This window comes from Triplophysa dalaica, chromosome 14 (assembly GCF_015846415.1).
Source record: "Triplophysa dalaica isolate WHDGS20190420 chromosome 14, ASM1584641v1, whole genome shotgun sequence".
NCBI classification, from domain to species: Eukaryota; Metazoa; Chordata; class Actinopteri; order Cypriniformes; family Nemacheilidae; genus Triplophysa; species Triplophysa dalaica.
In genome coordinates this window covers 14,198,164-14,223,283 of record NC_079555.1, presented here as the reverse complement: position 1 = coordinate 14,223,283, position 25,120 = coordinate 14,198,164, and the positions used below count along the sequence as shown (strand labels likewise).

General features: G+C 37.2%; 1 protein-coding gene and 1 long non-coding RNA gene across 6 annotated transcripts in view; one reads left to right on the top strand and one right to left on the bottom strand.

Annotated features, from left to right (window-relative positions):
* Positions 1 to 12,252, top strand: part of kcnj5 (potassium inwardly rectifying channel subfamily J member 5) — a 36,056-nt gene extending 23,804 nt beyond the window's left edge. For 4 of the 5 annotated variants that reach the window (XM_056766534.1, XM_056766533.1, XM_056766530.1 and 1 more), the window contains one exon: positions 10,123 to 12,252. In XM_056766534.1, coding sequence (XP_056622512.1) covers positions 10,123 to 10,469 — 347 coding nt within the window. In that variant the 3' untranslated portion in view covers positions 10,470 to 12,252. The remainder of the gene's footprint in view (positions 1 to 10,122) is intronic. The other variant, XM_056766529.1, reaches the window with a different exon arrangement.
* Positions 9 to 23,075, bottom strand: LOC130435728 (uncharacterized). Its single transcript, XR_008908843.1, has 4 exons — positions 22,978 to 23,075; positions 22,828 to 22,903; positions 22,640 to 22,723; positions 9 to 801 (listed from the first exon to the last, which is right to left on the bottom strand). It is a non-coding gene; the product is annotated as an uncharacterized LOC130435728 (long non-coding RNA).
* Between the last annotated feature and the right edge of the window lie 2,045 nt (positions 23,076 to 25,120).

The following is a 25,120-nucleotide window of genomic DNA, read 5'->3' as shown; positions in this document are numbered from 1 at the left end:
GTGTGTATGATAAAGCCAGCCTAAGATGGTTTAGTGACCTTCGCTGGTTTAAGCTGGTCTCAACAGCTGACAGACTTGGTTTGCGCTGATTTTCAAACTAGTGCCAATCTTTATCCAATCCCTCCTCAAGCCATCCACAGACCAGGTGTGGAGACTAGATAAGTCCACCAAACCAGCTAGGCTTAATATTTAAGCTGTTCTTTTTCAGTTCGCCTTGACATCAAACAGTTAAACTCCAGACTGAAAGTGTAACAGTGTCCATGAGAGAAAAGAGACAGTGTGAAGATTTGCATTAAACTCTGCAAATCTAAGGCTTTCAGTATGGCTTCAAGGAGCAAGTTGTGCATTAACTGCCAGGCTCTGCAGACCAGTTGACCTCAACGATTTTGTAGGTCAGTTATTTAAATTTACAAAACCGCACTGGCATTATTCATTTTTCTTCGCTGATGGTGCCGAGTCATCCCTCCAGTTAGCATGCTGACTACAGGAAATAACATTCAAGAACTGGCAGGAAGATAAATGTTAGAATATTAATGCTAAGGCTATATTTCCTTTTTCATGAGTGGGGGTGTGTCAAGAGCCTCCTATATTTTGACTGCCCATGTCCTTGTAAACCTGTCCAGACTGGAGTTGTGGAAAGAGGTGAAAGGTGACCGAGGTACTCTGGGTATGTTCCACCCTGCCCCAGGTGATCCTTTGGAAAGTTTATTGGAGCAAAAAGACGTTTCTTTTTCCACTCTTCATTTTCATTAGCATTTTTTTTCCCATTCCTCAGGTCAGTGAAACTCAATGACGGTCAGCCTGTTTAATGAGGAAGATAAATTGTTGGCTTTCAACATTTCAAAATAAATAAATAATATGTTGTTACAGAAATATTACCACAGCAATTCTGCATTGACAGTATAAATAAAAATAATCATAATTATAATAATAATTTAAATATTGATAATAATAACAATAATAATAATTGAAAATTTGAAATATTATTATTGCCATTATCATTATGATAACAACAACAATAATTATGATCATAATAATAAAATGGTTTATACATTATTGTTATTATATTTAAAATATTTATTATTAGTTTAATTCTTATTATCATTACAATAATATCATTAAAATGTATTATAATTAGTCGTGCGGAATTGCTGTGGGGATTTTTTTAAGCATTAGATTTCATTTCAGTATTAACTTCAACATAATCATCAACTAAACATCATCAAGCTAAACTCTTTACATTAACCATTTAGACAACATGGACAGTTTGTAATCTGGTGACTGACTCAAAGAGCTGAATAGATGCAGGTGGATGAATTTAACCGGAGATCTCATTCTCGGCTGATTGACCTTGCAGAACACTGTGTTGAATATTGATTTGAGTAGATCTCATTCTCTGGGCTGTTTGGGGGAATAAAGAGGTCTCTATTGTCTAATTGCAGATTCATTCCTATACTGAAACATTTCCCTTAGATTATCAGATATCTCAGGTGAATGTTTGCAATTCAAATTGTTTATTAGGCCTTTGTCCACAGACAGCGTACACGGCGCTGCTCTAAATCCAATTCATTATACATGCTGCTGTCTGATGGCACCTTTTTTGTGCTTGTTTTGCAGTGAATACCAATGAGAGCACACAAAAGGAGATGGTGAACAGTGCTGTATGACAAAAAATAACATTTAATACATTTATAATGGGAATCCAGGAACCTAATGCATAGAATGTATTCGTACTTAATACTATAAAATATTCAGATGTGCTCTTGAAGATCTATTTCAACCTGTCTTGACCCTTTAAATTAACATTGGTAGGTGTGACTGCGTAGCTTAAATTTTCATTTTCATTAGGCAGATGCATTTCCAAAGCGACTTAACAGTGCATTCAAGGGTATACTGTTTTTTTATCAGCATGTGTTTTCAAAACTTCTGCATCGCTATAATGCAATGTGAAATGTATTATACCGTAATAATACAGTATACTGGCATGAAGAACAGAATAGCGTTTTAAATAACGATGAAATAGTCGGCCCAGACGGTTACAAACAGTAGACATATGCACTGTAAAACATTTTTCTGCTAGTCCAGTCAGAGTTTTTCTACCATAAATCATTTTTCTTACAAGCGGTAGAACAGGTGTTGTTTTTTTGAAGCTCCAAAAAGTGCATCCATCGATCAAAGAACTGCTCGACACGGCTCCGTGGTCTTCAAAAAAGGTCTTCAGAAATGAATCGATTTGTTTGTTTAAGAGAAATATCCATATTGACAGCAAAATTAACGTTGATGTCTATCTTCCGTCATCTCTCGGATGATTGTTCTTCTGGAAAATAACAGTGATGAAATCTCCTGTCAGAGTAGATGCTATCCTATTGAAGATAGACATCAACGTTAATAGCGCTGTCAATATGGATATTTCTCCTAAACAAACGAATCGATTCACTTAGTTAAGACCACGGAGCCGTGTGAAGCAGTAATTTGATCAATGGATGCACTTTTCTGAGCTTCAAAAAATCAACACCCATTCACTCCCATTCTACCTACTTTGGTAGAACTCTAATAGTTGACACTAATACGTTAAGCTTAATAAGAGATTTAAAAAATATTTGTAACTTTTACATTAAGACGTTTCAGCATCTTTATTGTGTAAAATCAGCACTCGCCTCCGAGAAAGCAACATTCCTGTTACTTTGTAATCCCGTTCTCCACCTCCCAGTGTGGAGATGTCTAAGATGTCTAATAGTATGTCAACAACTACAGGCTATGACGCCATCGATCTAAAGAGAGCTGTGTGTAAATTACGCTCAGCTTGGCCGATGAACAAGTATAGATCAGGGTGCTATTGGCCAGGACAAACCTACAAATAGGTCTGCTGGCATGCAAATCTCCCATAGATCGAAATCTACTACCACTTGCTAATGAGGGATGATGGCTTTCTTTTGATGTGCCATATAGAGATAATGACATGGTGAGATCACTAAGGTCACAAACAAACCTGGCGTCTGATTTGTCAAATATAGAAATGCTTTAATTTAGCCTCTGCGTGTCATGGATGACGGATAGCCCATTTGCCCCAGTCTATCATTTGTCCAATAGCGAGGGTCAGGAGTTCTGTGGGAAGTCTCAGGGGTATTGCCGGCAACTCGCTCGAACGTGATGAGACTGCAGCGCTTGTTGGATGATGAGTCTTATGAGGGGTTCTGGCTGTACTGTATGTTAACTAACAGCCCATGAGCTGGGCATCGATGCCCGAGTTATGTAACTCGTGCATAACGGTGCATTACAAATCTTCTCACATCCCCAGTCTCGGCTCAGCCCTCACCCACCGCCAACCCCCCAGGCACAAACACAACCTTTCAGATGTATCTTGCATAATATAAACGCTTCAACACTGGCGATTTTTATTTTAGGAATTGGCTTAATCTGGAATGCGGTGATCACAAACAACAGCTTTTTTCTTTAGTAATACTGTCGTGACACTACACATTATGTCACATTATGCAATAGCTGAACCCTTCACAAGCTAGTGAGCAGCACTTTTTTTCAGCCAAATTCTAATGGAATGTTGCATGTAGCCTTTTAGAAAAGGCAATCCCACAATGCATTGTAGTAAACTTAGAAGACCAACTAAAGAGTGTTACAGAGTGCTCACATATGAAGCTGAAATTATATATCCCATCATTCACAAAGTTTTAAACATTACCTGAACCTTGCATGTTTTTTTTTATATTTTGTATATTTTGTGTAATTTCCCACACACCCATTATACTGTACAACTCTCAGCTCTGTATAGCACCTAGGGCAGCACGATATCAGGTTTTAGTCACACGGTTATCATGGACTAAGATGTCTTGGTAGCGTTATTATCCTAATATCTATTGAAATAAAGTCAAATTCATCATTAATTATTTTGGGGCCAGTGATTCATTTTCAGAAATTGTAAGTGAAGGGATGCAGAGAGAGAGTTTATATCCACTGTGGCTCTTAAGGTAAAAATTGTAAACAGGTGCCCAATATTATCATATGAATGATATCAAAACGATATTGATAAATGTTGTTTTTTGTATCATGGTTATTATCGATAATGTTATGTTGTGACACCTGATTCTTAAGAAGTGGTCTTATTTCAGTATTAAAAATATAACCTTGTTATAAACTACATTTATGTATATTACATGTACTAAGCTGAGCTTTGTTTTGATACGACCTTGTTTTGATGTCCTTGCCATCACTTGTTGTGTGTCAACACCAACAGACACTAAAAACACAAATTAAAATTCACTCAAATTATGCAATACCTATAAGAAGTTTAGTAAACACTAATATTAAACAAGGCTGATAGAGGCAACAAAAAATAATAATATCTGTATATTTATATTTATTTATTATTAAGATTTCCCTTTCTGTTAAATTGGGTTATGTAATATTTTAACTTTATCTTTAACGGCAATCAAGATGTCCTTAACTAAAATCCTATATTTCCTTTAGTTTTCTCTGTTTCCACCTTTGTCTCTCCTGTCTAAGAAATTTCTATTTAATTCTAGCTCTCTTCACATTTTCTGATACTCTATGATCCTCCTTCTACGCTCCTCCAATGAAAGATGTTGTCTAGACATCCGGACTAAAATACACAAAAAGAGCACAAGACCATGTTTATCATGTTTGCCAATACTATTTAATGTTCCTTACTATGTTCCTAAGCCCTCTGCTTCCCCAGCCTTATGTTCCCTGAATTTTATTCCTGAATTCCTCTGCAAGTAACATTTTACAATTTATACATTATTCGAAAAATGTAACACTATTTTATATATGATCAAATTAAAAATGAATTTCACAAAAATCTGTTTACGTCACCGACGTCAGAAAATCTTATGGTGCACGGTGTTGACACACAAGGCATTTCTTTCACAAAACAAATGGAGTTCATGTTCATGCCATTTTGTTTTCTCTGTTAAAGCTAGATGCTAGGAGAATAAAATAATCTAAATATTTACAATAATTTTCTCAGAAGTTGGAAGAGGTGTTGACATACCATGGTTGTGACATAGGAACTATTATAATCAGGATTTAAAATATTCTAAAACTATTCCACTTACCAGAGCCAGACTGACATTAATGTCCTTTGCAGAGATGGAATGTGGCAAGGGGGTCCTTAAGAGTGAAAGCTGCCCCAGATATTCACTGATTTTATTATTTTATTATTTCTGATGGTGCTGACGAAAAGTGGGGAAACACCTTTGAAGTTTATGAAACACACATATGTCATTGAAAAACCTTGCGTTGATTTAAAATATTATTAATTGTTGTTTTTGATAAAACAAGCTGTTTTTCATCATTCATTTTTTTATTTCTATATAAATGATTGAACACTTCTCTGAGACACTCTGTTTTAGATGTAGTGAGAAGACAAAGAGCAGATTTTATATAATAAAAATATGATTCAATTAAAGGGGATAATTGTGTTAAGTGCATTCTAATATTAATCTCTCATAACATTTACAATTGAAAATACATATTTTTTGGACCTAATAGTAGTTATAATTGCTGACGTGTTTTGTCCCATGTCCCAAGAAGTAGTATTTTAACCCTTGTGTGATGTTAAGGTCAGTGGGACCCAATTTCAATGTTTACATAAACAATAGATATGATCATTTTTTTTCAACCTCAGACATTTTCATTTTTTCTAGTTAAACGTTAATGTTTTTTATCCATATCAAAGATATTTTATTAGTACAAAAAAGAATAGCACCTTTCTCTTAAATACCATTTGACAGAGATAAATGACAAACAAAGTATATTTGCATACATTTTTATGACTTTTTAAATAAATGTTTACTTAATTTTTTAGGGGAATCCACACGACCCACAGACATATTGGCGGAGTAACAAAAACATGAACATCATACAACTGCCGGTGAGGCAGCTCACTTTATAGATAGGTTTAACTCTGCAGTACTTTTGAATTGTATTTTAAAGGGTATATGACGGTGCTAAAACTAATATTATTGTTTGTTTTAGATTAAATGAAATGTGTTCACACGATTTAAGGTTCAAAGCAGTCTTAGACAACTCATACCACGAACTAGATTTATGGGGGTGTGGTTAGACGAGGCGCATCAGGCAGGTCTGGTGAGCATTCGCTTTTATATACAGAATGCATCTTTTGTTTTCGACACTTTGCTTTTTTGCAATTTTACATGTCTAATACATGCATGGGCAACTTATAACACACCAAAGACACACAAAAACACATATTCGCACCAGATGACCCTTTAAAACAGGTCACGAACATGATAACATTATCAATTTAAAATCAATTGAAGGCAGCGATCATAACACTCCATCATTACTTCAGTATAGAAAAATAACCTGTCAAAGTTTGAATGCCTGTCTTCTCATCAAATTGATGAATAACAGAAACACAACAGACCGTTGAGTGCTCATAACCAACGGCGTCTACTAAGTATGTCAGGTGGAGTTGAGATAAGTATCTGTGTTTTTTTTTTAAGTAAAGCCCATTAACTTTCCATTCATTTAGCTATTAATGAGTCTCTTAAACCCACAGATAAGAACTTGCATTGAATTAATGTTCTATTACTAATATAGATTTTTAAATGCTGGTTTTATGAGTGGGTGTGGTGATGAAAGGAGGAACTGAGGAGGCAGTTTGAAGGTTATTGATGTGTAATCGGCCAGTTTAAACTTTAACACTCACTGTTAGTGCTGGATTTTATTTAAAGTTCACACAAGCCTGTGGAGTGCTCTGGCGTCATCTGAAGGCTGTGACTGTCAGTTGTCTTATGATTCATTATATAAGTGTTGTGTATTACCCAGGTGTATTTCATTTATTTATTATAAACTTACTAAGTTTTATTTTTAATCACTCCAGAGACCATAACTTGGCCAAAATGGGTAATTATGGCTATATTATGAATATACTACAGCAAAGAAAGGCCAGTGGCAAAAGTTTTGTGTGTTACTTTGCACCACCGCAAGAACATATCATGTGCAATAAATATTTTATGTCACAATATGTATCACAAAAGGATTAGTTTACCCAAAACTGAAAATGCTCTGACCAAACCTGTGTTTTTATCTGTAAAAAAAAGAATGTTGATTACCAAACAACTCGTTGACTTCCAATGTATGTGTACAAAACCATTAAACAATTCTCATAATATCTTCTTTTCTTTACAGAAGAAAGACTCATATGCACGTTTTAAAAGAAGAAACGATGACAGAATGACTATTTTTGGGTGAACTGTTCCTTAATGTTGATGTTAGATCTTTATCCCCACATAGATGAACAGAAAATTGAACAATGAATTGAGTTACCCAGCACAGATTTGCACCAGTTATTCTAATAGCACGTCTTATCACAGGAGGAACAGCCCAGAATGACGGTGCTCATCTGTGTCAGCAGCTTTAAGTGTCACTTTTGTTCTCCACAAATAGACTTAGGAACCTCTGGCCTTTAGGTGCTGTGCCTTTATTTATAGATTCAGAAAGCATGCTTGCATGAAACCGACCATGGCCAGGTTATTGAGATCAACATACCCTCTCCAACTCAACACACACACGCACAGAGAGAGAATGAAGTTCAATATTAAATGTGATCCATCTGGCTCCCACACACTCTCAACTGCTTTAAAACCTGTGCAGCAAACCAGGGGGAGTCGAAAGACGGAGAGCGTTCAGTTCATTTCAGTTTCCATCAGTGTTGCAGTGTATTACACGTGTGGCAGTGTGGCACAATGCTGGAGCATTTTTAACTTTTACCCCCTGTCATCTTTAATTAGTTTGTGCCCAAATATATGACAGAGGGACCGGTTTTACCTCAGGAACCAAAAATCAAGTTCCAAACCAAACACAGTGTTTAAATCTGTATAAACGTTTACAAAAATGCACTACACAGTATTCGCAACATGAAATACTGTATGAGACCTATTACAATTATAAACATTACCGTGTAGTTTTGTTCAATGTTTTGCATTATTTCAAAAGTATTTTGTATAAGTATTTTAACACTCAAACACAAATTGGGGGCATTTCCTTCTAGGAGTTCTAGTTTGTGTAATTGTGTCACATGAAAAGATAATGAACTTGATGGTACTGTCTTTTGAGCATAAAAAACAAAGGCGACGGATGTGAAAGTGGCAGCGCACAGCACATTAACTCAGTTTACACGACAACTTGGAGTCATGGGGCAACAAATCTGTATCAAGCTGTGTTCAAATAACCTTAAAAAAGTGCAGCAAACAAATGAAACACGCAGAAGCGAGATAGAAAACATCCGGCCTTACAAACACATCATACCTCCTTCTGGGACAAACTGATGTCGAGTCTGAGAACAGTGAGCTGTCGCAACACAAAATTTGTCACTCAATGATCCATTTACTGCTGAATTTTCTTAAATCTGTTATAAAAGTGTCCATGTTGTTGTATAATATCGCTAACTTTTAAGACTCATTGTATGGTATTAATGCATGTAGGTTCTATTATAATTATCTCCCTTGCTTACGCTTCTTTCCATGTAAGGTACATTGGCCTGTTGAGATTACATTTTTTGCAATAACACCATGCATTGTATTCTTCTCTGTATGTATTATATACAATACATATTGTATATCATACAATACATATACGTAATAATTTTCATCTCTCTGGGTTTTCTGTTAAACCTGCATCAAAACAATGCAGGGGTGTAATAAAACTCTATGTTAGTAACTTGAATTGATATTCAGCCAGTAATTAAATATGGTTTCATCAGACTCAACCGCCTGTACCGAAATTCACTTCTGGTCTTTATAATATAAAAACGTATTTTATATTTAATTCATATAAAATTTGTATTTTATTGTATATTAATTCTATTAAATTACATTGAAAATACTCAACATTTATTGATCCTTTACAATTTGGATTTGAAATTTAAGTTTGGGCCACATAGCGTTTATTTATGTTGTCTATAACCGTCTATAAATATATGTAAATAAGAAACATTTTCACATAAAAGTATTAATAATCATATCCGCCTTTTTATTTTTCACATCCATAAAATGATCTTTTATTAGTAAATCATTCCAGAAAAAATATCGATTTAGAGAAAAACAAATGAAAATATAGATAACGAACATTAAACATCACTTAGACTTAATGTACTCATATTTTAAAAGAGTTTGCGAGACCTTTCTTTACGGTATTTTACAGATTTTTTGACACAAATCTGTTGAAATAGATCACATCATGTGCAGTACATTTCTCATCTGGTATGCTTGATGTAAAGTAGGTATTTTTCCACTTATCGTCTTACAAACAAAACGAGAGAATGTTTTAAAATTTAAAAAGGCAGCTTTGTATAATGTACAGTTTTGTATAATGTTTATCAGCAGATTCACGATACAGTAGCTTTATGACATGTGCACTTTTACATAAAAAATAGATATATTAACCACATCTTTAAATGGCACACAATCGACAAATGTAAAGAAATTGAAAACCCTCTTTAATTTTAAAATTGCTCACTGGTTTACTGTCACAGGAACTAAATCATTAACTTAAGAAGTTGCTAAATATCTGCCGTCAAATATTAAATTCATCATCCCATTCGTTTGTAAGTAGTGGTCAGAATGCTGATATAGTTTGTAAATGTTGTCAGATTGTGAATTCACATTCTGCTATAAACGAATGACTTGAAATGCGTTTGTTTACACTGAACTGGAAGTTTTTCCCATCTTTCGCGCAAAGCATCATGGGGCGTAGGAAACTTGCGGATAACATTTACATTTTTAGGAAAAGAAACTATTTCAATTTAAGAAAAAATGTCAGTCAATTAGAATGTTTTTCTTAAAAAAAATGTATAAATCTGACTCCAAGATTGAAAAATTCAGGATAAATAACTGTGCATCTCTATAAGTCAAATATCGTCCAACTTGTACTTATGTCGGCAACCATTAAGATCCTGTCTCTAAAATACTGAAATTTTCTTTCTGTTTTTCTCTCCCCTTCTTCATCCTTTGTATGTGTGTAAATAACTGTGTGAATGCTAACTGCTCGCATGTGTTTTGTATGTAACTGTATTTATGTGTGTGTGTGTATGTGCGCCCATATTTCCCTGCGTGTATCTAGGCATGACCTGTCAGGCACGCAGTTCATACCTGGACTCGGAAGTGCTGTGGGGCTACCGCTTCACCCCGGTGCTTTCCCTGGAAAAGGGCTTCTACGAAGTCGACTACAACAACTTTCACGACATATACGAGACCAACACACCCACTTGTAGCGCTAAGGAAATGGCTGCCAAATTAAAAGAAAGCCCGCTCCTTCCCCACCTCCCTCTCCTCAGCCCTGACCTCAGGCAGCACACGCCGGACCCCTTCTCTATCCAAGATCCCCTGACCTTGCAAGAGGAGAAGGATGGAAAGAACGGTACAGAGACAAACAATGGCTCCGCCAACCGTTTGGAGGAGAATCCGTGATGGAAAAACCCTCTCCAGGTGGACTCGAGGACTGCGTAGTGATTGGCCAGCTTCTTTTACCCTCGCATGGAGAGATTTCCTTGCAATAGCCATGCAATACGAATCCAGATTTCTCTAGAGAGCCGAGCGTATGCGTAGAGCAAGGTTAGATGCACAACCAGATGAGAATCCGTATATTTATACTGCACATGCCTACACACTCATGAAACAACATGCCTACTGTATACTCTCTTTTAGCTTTTAAAACTCCACCGTGCAATTTTCCATGCTATCAACGCCCTGTACCTCAACGATAAAAGAGTAGCCATATGCACTTCAATCCTCCAGCAAATTAATAACATAGAGGGCTTTGTTGGGAGGTCATACACCTTAATGTAACCATAGCAAATCAGCTTTAATAGAATTCCAATGCAATGACTCATAGGAGAAAGACAGAGCCAATTTCAAAGTTACACTAATGCTTGTGTGTTTAACCACGATGGAGGCCACAGTCGTGGGCTGCGGTGTCTTGTTTCTTTATCCTATTCTCTTGTATGTTTTCTCTGTATTGTATTTATGATATCGAGTCCTCTAACTCATTACATCATTGCTGCATGTGATACGGCTTGCAAAATTTGAGCAACATGTTTGCCAATGCGCCAGATAAAAGCACAACCACTGCAGAGGTCGACGTACAGCATGTTAACCTGCAGTAAGTACTGTAAAATACTGGTGACGAGGGAGAGTCCGCGGATCGGGTTTTTAGAAATGTTGCACACTCTGTTGTCTTTGAAATATACCTACACTGCGAAGATGCATTTTGTCTGTCATTATGTTTGTCTTGGTTTTGCAGTAAAAAATATCCTAGGATCATTAAAACAAGAGAAGCAAAGTTGCATTGATTTCAAGAAATGTTCTCTTGGAATTACATATAGTTATGTTTGCAATATTGAGATTTTTTTTAAATATAAATCAACAAATTTAATCAGTTTTATGCTTAGAATAAATGTAAAACTCGATTTTGGATATCGTCGCTGTCCTATTAAAACCTTGAATGTTCAAATTTGCCTATTTTCAGGAAAAAACACAGTACATTTTAAATGATTAAAAACTGTGTTGTCAAAGTTAACAAGCAATTTTAAATGCGTTATATTAGTTAGATATTTGGAAATCTCAGCTACAAGCATCAAGGCTGATTCATAACAATGATTTGTGGCAAAAACAAATCACAAAATATGGAGATACGAGGTTTCAGAAGGACAGCTGCGATATACATAGCATGATTTCTATGCAATGTTGCTTTGAAGATATTTTGACTAAAAACATGCCAAAATGTTTTTTTTTGCTGTGTATGGAACATTGTAAAATCAAGTTCACACCTCGACTCCAGGATTTTTGTTGTCCGTCATGTCTGAGTTTTGTGTGCCGATTTGAGCCCACATACATACTGCAAGACTGTCATTCCCTTTTACAACCAACCCGAAGAACTGTGTTTAAAGCAAGCATGAACCTGACGTTCTGTACACTTTCTAAACAGGGTATTTTGTAAGGCATGCAGACTTCAAAAACACAAACACTTTCTACAAAAAACTGTAAAGAGTGATCAGTCGTGATGAGGGGAGAGTTTATTTGCATTTTAGATGGAACTTACCAGACAAGTCATTTTCACAGAATAATATTATATGCAGGCTATTTACATAAATAAAAAATAAAGAAACAAATATCGGAATACTGTTTTTGTGTGTGTGAGGGGCAAAAAAATACATTGATCAAAGGAAAATCTAATGGATTTCTTATTTTATTTATTTGTCTTTTTTATTATTCTTATTTATAGTACATCAGAGATGAGAATAATTGGGGCAATAGAAAATCAAGCATTAATACAAGCCTTTAATAGAATACATGATTTAATAAACAATATATGCTGGGAATCCGACTATGGATAGAACATGTTCTTTGAATGTGGTTTATCCAATCAGAATTTGGTGTTTGAAGTATGTGTTATAAAATAAAGATTAATTATAACCATTAGATTAGAGTTTTTCTAAAGCATGCTTTTTAAGAATATTAATGATGCTGCTGTATTCTTCTCTATTGCAATGGAAAGTATGTAGCAGTATATCACAAAATGTAGAAGCTGAAAGCCCATGGGCTCTCGTTCTCCATGTTGTTCTTTTATCACAATTGTACTGATGCTTTGAGAAATCTTCTTCTAAATTTCATAAGGTTATATATAAAATCGTGTGAGCGTATCACCAATACACATTACATAATGGATTACTTTGCACCTATTCCAATCCCAGACGTACATTCTAAAAACAGCAATAATACCATTATTCAAGAAAACTTTAAAATGTAGCATTTAGTCAGGGAAAAAAATACATGCAATGCATGTTAGCCAATGCATGCTAACAAATTCAATTGTTAGCTACACGTGTACATATATATGTCATGTACTCTAGTCTTCAGTATATTCATATGGAAACACACCGTCCACAATCAATATGGATTTTTATAAATGGCTAAGTTACAGTTCATATGAACATGTTCGTCTTTCTTTCTATTTTCCTCAGTTTCAAGACAAAATATTCAGTAAATGTAAGGTAAGAAATGTAAGGTCCCAGGTGACTGTACAGTATTTGACTTTTTCAGCAGGTTTGCCAGTAACTTACTGTAGTTTAATTACTTTCCTGTTGGTACTGTTTTCCATTTGAGTTAAACTTTACTCTAACCAAAATTAAAACACGAGCAACAATGAGCAAGAAGACACTGGTCTCATTCCTGCCATTGTTTTCTAGTAAAAATATTTAAAACTTCTTAAAGTATGATACATAACAAGAAAAGTGACCCAAGATGTTCAGTCCTGTTTCATGAAAGAAAATATAAGAACTTGTAAGTTTATGTTTACAACTAAATCATAAATTAAATCTACAGTAAATTACTTTCAAACCTCCTGCAAAACTACAACAAAGTTTTACAGTGTAAGATTAAGCTAATCAATCATTATATAAATAATATCTATCAGATTTGTCTTATTGTTGTATTATGTACAGCGAGGGAAATAATTATCTGATCCCCTGCTGATTTTGTAAGTTTGCCTGCTCACAAAGAAATGTATGGTTTATAATTTTTCTGGTTGGTTTATTTTAACTGATGAAAACATCAGGGAATTTTTTTATATAATGGTTATAAATTGATTTTCAGTCAGTGAAATCCCCTGGAAAAACATAACTTTGTACTTTGTGGAGAAACCCTTGTTGGCGAGCAAAGAAGTAAAATATTTCTGATAGTTGGTCACCAGGTTTGCACATGTGTCAGGATATATTTTAGTCAAAGCCTCTGTACATCTTTAAGGTTTCTTGAATGTCGCTCAGCAAATTGGAGTTTTAGCCTCACATCATTTCTACAGGACTAGGGTCTAGAGACTGGCTAGGACATTTAATGTGCTCTACTTACGCCACTGTTTGGTTGTCTTGGCAATATGTTTTGGGTCTTTGCAATGTTAAAGGCAGATCCACAATCCATCTTCAATGATCTATTTAAGTGGAGAAGGTTCTCGTCCAAGATTTTATGGTACACTGGCCCGTCCCTCAGCCCCTCAATGTGGTGAAGTCATCCTGTAACCGTAGCAGAGATAAAGCCCTAAAGCATAATGTTTCCCACACTGTGCTTCTCTGTAGGGATGTTTTTCTTGGGGTCATAGTCAGTATTTCTCTCCCTCACATCACTTTCTTCAAACCTTTTCTGAATCATCTTGATGTTTATTGTCAAACTTCAGACGAGCATGGCGGGCCTTCTTGGGCAGGATGACCTTGCAGGTGGTTCAGGATTTCAATATATTGAGGCATAGCGTGTTACCAATGGTTTGCTTGCTAACTGTGGTCCCAACTGTCTTGAAATCATTAACAAGCTTCTTCCGTGTAGTTCTGGGCTGATCTTTAACCGTTCTCATGATCATCTTCACCTCATTGGGGAAATCTTGCGGGGAGCTCCAGACCAATGGGCAATTGATAGTTATTTAGTATTTTTTCTATTTCCAAATAACACAACAACAGTTGTCTCCTTCTCACCAAGCTTCTGTTTGTAGCCTATTCAAGGTTTGTGCAGGTCTACAATCTTGTCCCTGAACTCCTAACCCTGAAACCTATTTGGTCTGGACCATGGTGGTGGATAGGATGAAATGGATGATACAGATTCTGTCGGCAGGCATCTTTTATATACAAAATAATCTGATTTAGGAGTACAGTTTTAAAGTGACTGGACTAATCTGTGGTCCATATAGGCACATTACCAATCTTTGGTGCAAATGCAAAACTATTTTCCCCAGATTTTTTTGGTTGATATTCAGTTTCTATCAGTTAAAGCAGCGGTTCCCAATCCTGGTCCTCGCGACCCCCTGCTCTGCATATTTTGTATGCTTCTCCTACCGCTTCGGAGGTTTGTTTAATACGCCCATAAGAGCCCTGCGAAGTAAACATCACAGATATTCTGCCATAAATCCCATTCGAAATGTGGATAATGTTGCGCAAATCTCAAAATTACGGTTAAATTACCCTTCAATCTTCCGTAGTAAGTTTTGTTCTTCGTGTTCTTAAATTAACGTCAGCCGATTTCATGTGTGCAGGGAGTAGAGAGCAATGAACACAGTTCAGGGAACATGTCCATCGGAACGCGGTTCATTCATTAAGCTCTCTTCTAATGAGCTAGAGATTTAAATCAGGTGTGTTAAACAAGAGAGATACACAAAATATGCAGAGCGGTGGGTCGCGAGGACCAGGATTGAGAACCGCTGAGTTAAAGTATACCTCACTGTAGTAGAGTAGGCGGGGCGAGACCGTGGTTCGCTTCCGGTGAGTAATTGTGAATGAGTGCCAGCTGTGCGCACACCGGGCTCGAATCACGTAGGAGATTGGGAGCATATAAAAGGAACGAGCGACCGGACCGTCGAAGAGAGAGGACCGGGCCCGAACTTGTGTTATGTTTGTATTTTTCATGCTCCCAATCTCCTACGTGATTCGAGCCCGGTGTGCGAACAGCTGGCGCTAATTCACAATTCCTCACCGGACTCGAACCACGGTCTCGCCCCGCCTACTCTACTACACTCACATAAAATTGATATACCCTTAATTTCTTTATAAGCAGGCAAACTTACAAAATCAGTAGGGGATCAAAACATTATTTCCCCTCACGTTTTACTGTAAACTTTCGTAGATTTGGAGGACCGGACACTTCTTATTTGAGGTACCAAGATTGTTCCAACTGTGTAGAGAAATTACGCCGGCGTTATCAAATTGATACACTTAACAGAAAATTTGAATGCTTTTCTCGTCTAAATTTGCAGCTCCATCAATCTTTGAACAAGAACATATGGCTGAGAAGATTACATTCAATAATCTATACACAGAAAACAGATCAATCAAGGAATGAGCATGGGGGAGGGGTCTCATACAGTGAACTGTATATCTCTGAAGATTCTTGTTACTGTATATAGACCTCATGAATGTCCCAAAACAATGTGAGAAGAAAGAGAGAGAAGCTCAGTAAGATGATCTGAAGCTGGTGGTACATGGCTAGAAGGGGTTAGACCGAGAATATGCTATGGATCAAAGAATGGAGCCTAAAGCCCAAACAAAGCCCCTCGATCTGTGCAGACCTGATGACAGAGATGAAGATGTGGTCTCAGTGGTGCGGTCTCAGTTGGGGGTGGGGTGGGTTGGGCTTGTTGTTACTTAGGATTTTATTGAATTTTAGTGGATACCACAGCAACTACTGTAGTATAATTTATTTCCTCATTCATTTGTAGGATGAAAAGCTTAACATAAGATTAGGCTTCATATCAATTATGAGTAATTACTGTTGTGTGTTTTGTATACTGTAAATGAGCAGTTGTTGCCTTAAAGGGGCAGTTGACTCAACTATAAGCATTCAGACATCATTTATGTCCTTTATTTGAACCCGCATGATTTTTGTACTTCCAAATAATGGCATTCCTCAAAATATCTTATTTTTTGCTACAGAAGGCAGTCAAACAAGGTTTGGATGAGTTTGAGGAAAATTTTGCTGCGTAGCAAATAAAATTGTTGGTGAACTCTGACCTGCGAATTCACATCACGTGAGTGCGTGAGAAGAATAGATCACAACATCACAGCGCGTCCTCTTGGTACAGATATGTAACAGAAGGAGGAATCCCTCTCGTCAATTCTCGCAGCACCATCTGAACGAATTGAGTAGCATGCTCAAAGTACTGCGGCATCAAATGATCTTAATAATATATATTTTAGCTTTTAATAATTGTATTTTATGACAATACTACTGTTTCACATCAAGATATGAGTATTTACACATGTTTTTTGTGTGTTGTAAACACAAGTTGTGGTCTGCCAGATGCAGTTTGAGCCCAGACAGTCCGACCGTTTACTTGTGTGCGTCTGCGCGTGCACGTGTGTGTGATTGTTTAACAAGGGTGGTTCAGGCACTGTGAGTAAATTGTGAAAGTTGTTTTGGAGTATATGTGGGAGGGGGTTAGTCAGACCTGTACAGCTAAGCTAGGGGGACTAAGAGCAACATTTCTGAATAAAAATATCTCTCTGAAAGGCCTCTCGTATGGAGTGGTCCCTCATTTGCTCTCTATCCATGAATAAGTACACCCGAACAACCTGAATTTCAGAGGAACAGAGTGACATTTATAAATGATGACTGCCGTACGATGAACATCTTAACCATACAATTGTATAATGAAGGTGCATTTAGGACATTTTAAAGAATAAAGATACTTGATAATTAAATATATAATCCTATTTGATAGTAGCAGGCTTGTAAGGATAACATGCTTGTGAGATGGTTAAGGACAAGGTCACCCCAAAGATTTTAACAAATAAGACACTTGAATGTTACAATTTTATGCAAAATCATATTTCATGCTAGTGAGCGGAAGATGTTAAATGTCAAGATGTTTCAGAATATGTTTAAAGACAGTGTTATATGTTTAAAGTTCAACCCCATTGCAAAAAAGTCATTGTGTACCCAATCTTGCATTGGTCACAAAAAGATGTTTGCAACAAAGCAATGGGGGTATGCAGAAGCATGCGGGAGAATGATGATTAATGATGACAGAATATTTTTGGTAAACTGCAACTTTAACATGAATTATTATGGGGTATGTGCAAATAACCTGTATTGGTCAAAAACCCATTCACACACCATACATTTCATTTTTTGTTGGTTCAATTTAAAAGAATAAGTCACCTGGTTGTCATTTTTTTTAAAGATAATTCAACTTAAAAATATAAAGTTAGCTCAATGAATTTGTCATAGAGTTGACTAATATTTTGAAGTTGAATTAACTCAAAATTTTAAGGCAACAAGATAACTCATTTGTTTAAGTTGAACCAACAATTTGTTTTATATACTGATTAAAAAGAGAGTTTCTCACAATTTACAAATGCAATTCTCATTGTAAGAAAGAATGTTTTATGGTTTCTTTAATTGGCCGCCTGAAGGAAGTACTAACCCAGAATATACAGCTAAACACAGGTCTCTAAAAAATACTTGAATTCTTGCAAGACCGTAAAAGCTCTTCAACCTTACGGTTGTCCTTATATTCATCGACAGTAAGAGATCAAATTCATCCGAGATCTTCATTGTCAGGAACGAGCGTGAAATTCACATCTGTGCTCATTCACTCATTATTTTCTCTTCAGCATCTCTGATGGATCTACAGATCACAGCTGTTTTAAAACAGCCGACTTTCTTTTTTTATCTCTGCTTATGAACACCTCAAGTTTTTTATATTTGGTAGACTTAAAAATGAAAAGGAAACAGGAAGAGACATTGTTATTAATAGACTGATCTGTTGTGCTGCCAAACCTTTGGTCCGTTTCCACATTTTCTTATTCAGGGTGATATAATCTTGTCTGAATTACGCAATACCATATGCTTTATCCAAGATAAGCATTACAGAACACAAGGCATCCCTGTCTCGACTGCTACCTCACAAACGTTGAAATGATGAGGAGATACAATATGTTCTTAACCGTGGAAATGGTCCAGAGTTATTATTACTTATGGGGTTCCGTTGACATCGGATGATGCTCAGTGGAAAGAGCATTGCGTTAACAATGCAAGGTTGTGGGTTCGATCCCAGGGGATTGCAAATACCTATGTAAAGTGTATAGGATAAACCAATGTAATAAAAGCATTTGGATAAAAGCTTATGCCAAATGCCTAAATGGATGATATGGGGTTTAAGCTTTACATTGCATACAAAGCAGCTCCAGAGCTGAAACCTTGCTTGATAGAAACTTTACACCAGTTTATGATGGTTTGTAAGGGGCGCTCTGAGCTGTAAACTAAATCAGCAGCATATCATAGCAGCCCCCCACAGTAATGGAAGTTACAGTAGCAGCTGAAGCTGTCGGAACAGAAGTTCCTTAAGGAGGTTACCATAGAAACAGTAGGCTGCTTGAGCGCTTCCCATTAGAATCGCTATTGGACGCTCTGGTATGTCGACAAAACAAGTACAGTCTTTTTAACACGGAAAAAGATGTTACAGTCTCAGTGTTTCAGTATAAAACATTAGTTTACTTCAATAGTTAACATGAACTGACAATTAGGAATGCTTCAAAAGACCACTTTCCAAGATTTAAAAACTGGTCCAGAGGCACTTCTGATTTTATATTTATTTCATTTGTAAATCTTACATACATAATTAAATCATAAAAATATTTGTTTAACATTTTGATTTGGTTATAAATGTTCAAATGTTTGTGTGGTGTTAAAAAACTGAAACGGGAAGTTCTTCTGGACGAATGTTGTTTACGTCTTCGAAAGTGGTCTATATAGCATGAATTAATCTTATTATTAGTAATGCACTGTATTAGTAATCTTTCATAAAAATGTAATCAATTGTTGTATCTGTTCAGATTAGTTAATCCCCACTGAACTAACACCTATAAATAATGGAAAATTGCATTTGTTTTAACTGATGTTACTACTAAGGTGGCTGACACAGGACTAAGATATTGTACGTTTTCACTTCTTTGCCGAAGAAGATTACCTATTTATAAAACATGACCCAAACTACAAAGCAATTATCAAGAGAGCAGAGCTCCGTGTGCCTTCGAAACGTTCTTGCAGTACTCTGATCTCCGACATTCGCCGATCGGTCTGCAGACACATGTACAGTACTTGGTGAGTAACATTACTAGGAACTTGCACTTAAAATCGTTGTATGTTAGATATAATGAAGTTTAAATGAATGGAGGATTAATAATCTGTAAATTGTTTATGATTAATGGAAATCATTTTATGAGCCCCAGATGTATGCACTGTTTCGTTTGTTTAACTGTTTTTGAGTTGTCTGTGGACTTGTTATCTTTTTGAAGGAAAGAACAATTGATCCCGACAGGGACCATAAGTGAGACTTTGACTATATAATCAAGTTATTAGTATTGAAGTCATTTAAATATTATTTATATATATATATATATAATAAAAGTTTTGCAATGGCTCTTTAGCAAAAATGAATTAACTAAAACTGGAAAATAGCTTTCTGTGTCAGGATTTGGGTTTGATCTTTAGTCACTCTTTTTCTTTTGTTTTAGGGTTACTGTAACTTCCATGTGTGTTCTCGCACAGCTGCTCTCACTCACCCATTATGCTCTCTTGCGCACCTGTTCCCTTTTCCCTCATTATTTCCTTCCCATTATATTCCCCTCTATTGCTAGTGTCTTTGGCTGTCTTGCTTTGCACCTTAGCAGCCACCTGCCACTAGAATCACAAAGCGCTTGTGGCACGCTTCCTAGAGGGTCTGGCCAGTGATTTAAAAGATGAAATTTACACTCGAGACCCCCCTGACAAACTTGAACAACTCATTGATATAGCCATCCGGCTTGACGCAAGAATGGACTTGCATCTCAGAGTCAAGGCTTAATCAAGATCTCAGGCAGACACCTGGTTTCCCCCTCTTAGAATGCCAGTCTCCCTGGATGAATCGGAGCCCATGAAGCTGGGTTGACTGCGCCTTTCAGCTAAAGAGAAGCTACATTGCCTTAATGAAGGATTATGCATCTATTGTGACAGTCAAGGGCATCAAGCCTCCTCTTGTCCAGTAAAAGCCAGCGTTCGCCGAAAGTCAAGGGAAGTCCTGGCGAGCGGTACCACCACCTACCATAGTTTGAGCTCCTGCACCCTCCTACCGGTCGTTTTGACTGTTAAAGACACCTTCTTTACGAGTCAGCCCTCATCGATTCGGGAGCCGAAGGAAACTTCATTGACGAGACCTGGGCTTGCAGCAAGAGGCTTCCAATCCATCCTATCCACCCACCCATGAACGCACATTCATTAGACGGCAGAGTCCTGAGGTCTGTTTCTTTCATTACTATTTCGTTGAATGTCATTACCTCAGGTATAGGTGTATAAGTGTTCCCGAAAAGCCTGATCACTGAGAATTACAGAGTGAAATGAAAAAATGATTAATGAAAATAAGGCCAGCAGTGTATGCGGTTCATAGGCACGCCGCACCTTATTATTTATATACAATTATATTATTATTATTATTTACAATTTTTGTCTAGCATTTTAAACGAGTTCAACAAATATATTTGATTTAATCAAGTTATTATCGCAACCGCTCACTCTGTGACAGTCACATGACCAAATGGATTGAGCAACGTAATGTCCCGAGGCGCAGAACAGAACAAGAAAATGTTCTACTTTTATTGTTGTGTTTTCATTAAATATTAATGAACCAAAGACTAAGCATTAGTTTTAAAGTAAGTGTGAAAAAACAAGGATTCAACGCAAATATATCATGTCAGACGTCTTATTTGTTGTAATAATGAGTAATGTTAATAATCATTTTGTTGAAGGAAAGGGAATAACCTAAATGTCTAACATTGAAGATCAATATAAATGTATTATTCACAGGGAACATTTCTTCAACAGCACATCTCTAATGTGGCTACATCTCGATTGTAAAAAGCAAAGGATCAAAAAAATTATTTAGCCTTTTATCGCCAAAACTGATCTCGCATAGACGCATACTCCTCAGAAAATGTGCAGTTGCGCCCATGGCCATATGATGAAAATTTTACCCATTTCAATTGTATAATGAAGGTCAATTATACAGTACTAGAGTCTTACATTTGAATTCTTAATCATATTTGATGGTAGTGGGTTCTGTTACCATAACATGTTTGTTGTATGGTTAAGGACTTTTACACGTAGCAAATAAGATACTTGAATCTTTGACTGTAACAGGGCTGAAATTTATGTTCAGTGTCAAGATGTTTGTGGGGAGGTTAATGACTAGTTCACACCAAACCCTGAGCATGTAGCAAATAAGATAGGCTACTCGAGTCTTACAATTTTAAATGTAATAACATTTGATGGTAGCGGGATTGATAAATGTCAAGATGTTACTAGGATTGTTCAAGAATTTGTTCACCCAAAAATGACTCTGTTGTGGCATAAGAACAATGCCTTGGGCCTGTTTATTCTGAACACATTAATTTGTTTCCAGCATCTGCTGCTGCAATCCCAAGAGTCACAAACATACACTGAAAGACAGGGCACACATATGAATACAGATTAAGTAGAAACAACAACAAAACAAACAAAAAATAAAAAAAGTATCCGATCTGATGAACACTGAGAAAGGTATTTGGAACAATGTAGTTTCTGACTACCATAGCAGGAAAAAAACATATATGGGACAGTTACCATTGTAATTTTTCCTCCTATGGTATATGATGGCCAAGAACTGTTTGGTTAAAAGCACTCTTCCAAATTTCTCTATTACATAGAAATGAATACATATTTGAAACAACTTGAGGGTGAGTAACTGAAGACGGAATTTTCATTTTCAACTTTCAGAAGAAGTTTAATATGATATTGAGACTATACTTTCTAAGACTTCAAAGTTGACTATTTCTATATTATTTAATTAGCGTTTTCGCTTGACAAGTTAAAGTGGCCCTTACACTGAGGGTTTTTCTGGCAATCTCATATTAATCTTGAGTACCTATAGATTATATTGCATACATCGTAATTTTGAAGAGTATATCACATTTATATAAGATAGATATTGTACAGCTGTACAATTACTTCCAAAATCATACAGCGCGCGCGGGGTAGGGGTAGGCTGAACTAAAGCACATTGTCAACAAAACACAGACATCAGTTTCACTCACCGCATGCGGTTCATGTCCAGCATCTTTTAGCGCTGGGAGAGAGGGAGAGAGTCACTCTCAGAATGTCACTGTCAGAATGAGCTCCTGAAAAAACATGGAAAGATTTAGCCAAAAAGTAAGACCGAGAGATAACAACAACAAACAATAAAAACAAGAAAGAAACAACTTGGATTCATGTAAAGACTTACTTCGAGAAAATACTTTTTTGAGAAGACCAGAAGCTGTGGATTAGCAGTCGGCTATCGAAAATTTCCCTCCAAAACACTAAAGGAATATATTATAGATTATTTTCTAGGAACTACAGCTAAAAATCATCACACAATCAAACAATTACTGACCTTCGACTTCTGAACAGTACATGAGCTCTATTTGGCTTACATCATTAACGCAAACTGTATATTAGATTCAATTCTTCAATACAAGCTAACAGGCTAAAAGCAGCAGCAGCAGCCTTGTCACCATGGCAACCCTGGCTCAGTCAGAGTGCAGTGTGTTACCCAGAGAACAGTAAAAGTGTACAGGCCAGAAAAAAAGCACAAAGACAAAACTCTCACAGAAAATCCTGATGTTCTCTATGCTGACTAACGTTAGATTCAATTCAATGGTAATAAAAATTAATTATTCTATACTGCTCGGATTAATGCATGGAAATCTGCAGTTTGTGAAGAATACACACATATTTGTAAAGGAGGAATTGGCAGAGGTGGAAGATTAACAAAATGTGAAGATGAAATGGACACAGACAACCCCATTCTTACGATAACCTACTACACTTAAGGCATGTTTCTTCTGCAAGGCAACGAGGTAAGCCTGATTTTATTTGAAGGGATTTTCCCACTTCTGCAGTAATGCAGTCGCTGTACCGGTCTGTCGTGGTGAAGAAGGAGCTGAGCCGCAAAGCGAAGCTCTCGATTTACCGGTCAATCTACGTTCCTACTCTCACCTATGGTCATGAGCTGTGGGTCATGACCGAAAGGACAAGATCCCGGATACAGGCGGCCGAAATGAGCTTTCTCCGCAGGGTGGCCGGGCGATCCCTTAGAGATAGGGTGAGAAGCTCGGTCACTCGGGAGGAGCTCAGAGTAGATCCGCTGCTCCTCCACATCGAGAGGGACCAGCTGAGGTGGCTCGGGCATCTTTTCCGGATGCCCCCTGGACGCCTTCCCGGTAAGGTGTTCCGGGCATGTCCCACCGGGAGAAGACCCCGGGGAAGACCTAGGACACGCTGGAGGGACTATGTCTCCCGGCTGGCCTGGGAACGCCTCGGTGTCCCCCCGGAAGAGCTGGAGGAAGTGGCTAGGGAGAGGGAAGTCTGGGCATCCCTGCTTAGACTGCTGCCCCCGCGACCCGGCCCCGGATAAGCGGTAGAAAATGGATGGATGGATGGATTTTCCCACATTCTCCTTCCCATTCTGATCACCGACTTAGAGACACTTTAGCCTTACTAGAACTGGACACTGTTTATACTGGACCGAATTTAAAGAACACATCCAAACTAAACTCTCAAACATAAACAACACAAACACTTACATACAAGAGAACAAACATCAACTCCTACAGTTAAGAAAAGACTCCAGCTCCTCCATCACTGAACTCACAAAAGCTCAACAAAACTAAAAGATGAAAACCAAGCGATCCGGTCAGAAGTGCAAACTAGAGGAAGATGCAAAGAAAAAAGAAGAATATTTCCCCAGACAGCGGCAAGAAATAAGAGTGCAGTTACTGAAATACAACAATCCTCATGATTGTACAGTTCCTACTACTGTACTGACTACTGACGATTCAAACTACACAAACACAGACAGCACGTTTACCACAACCATAGAGATGCCTGCAGAAACAGAGGGGTTGAACCTTTGCAAAACCCCCTTCGTTCCTGTTGCCATGTCCGACAAGCTTTCGGTATCAGCCATGTGCTCAAGTGTAAATTTGTGCTCTCCCTGGGGAAATAGTGAAGAATTTCTGGAAAAATGACATGCTGATTCAAACAGATAGGTCTGCAATATTCGAGGGATACATTCAGGATTTTAAACCGGCCCTTACACAAGGGGTTTCTGCCAGTCTCATATTAATCTTGAGTACCTATAGAGTAGTATTGCATACATTGTATCTTTGAAGAGTATTTAGTTTGATCACATTTATAAAACACAGATATAGCTTTAGGATTGTTTCCGCAAACATATGGCGCATGCGACGGGGAGGGGAAGGCTGAACAAAAGCATATGCACACCCATTGTCAACAAAACACAGACATCAGTTTCACTCACTGCATGTGGTTCATGTCCGGCATCTTTTAGCGCTAGGACAGCTCTATACATCAGTTTCAAATGATCTCCAAATCCAGCGTTATATCCACCGTTTATATAACATTCATTACCCAAATGCAGTGAACAAACAAACACATAAACTTCGCGAACGTATGCTCTCTCTCTCCTGCTCACAAGTGAAAGTGACGTCTCCGCATGCTACTGCTCCTGCTGT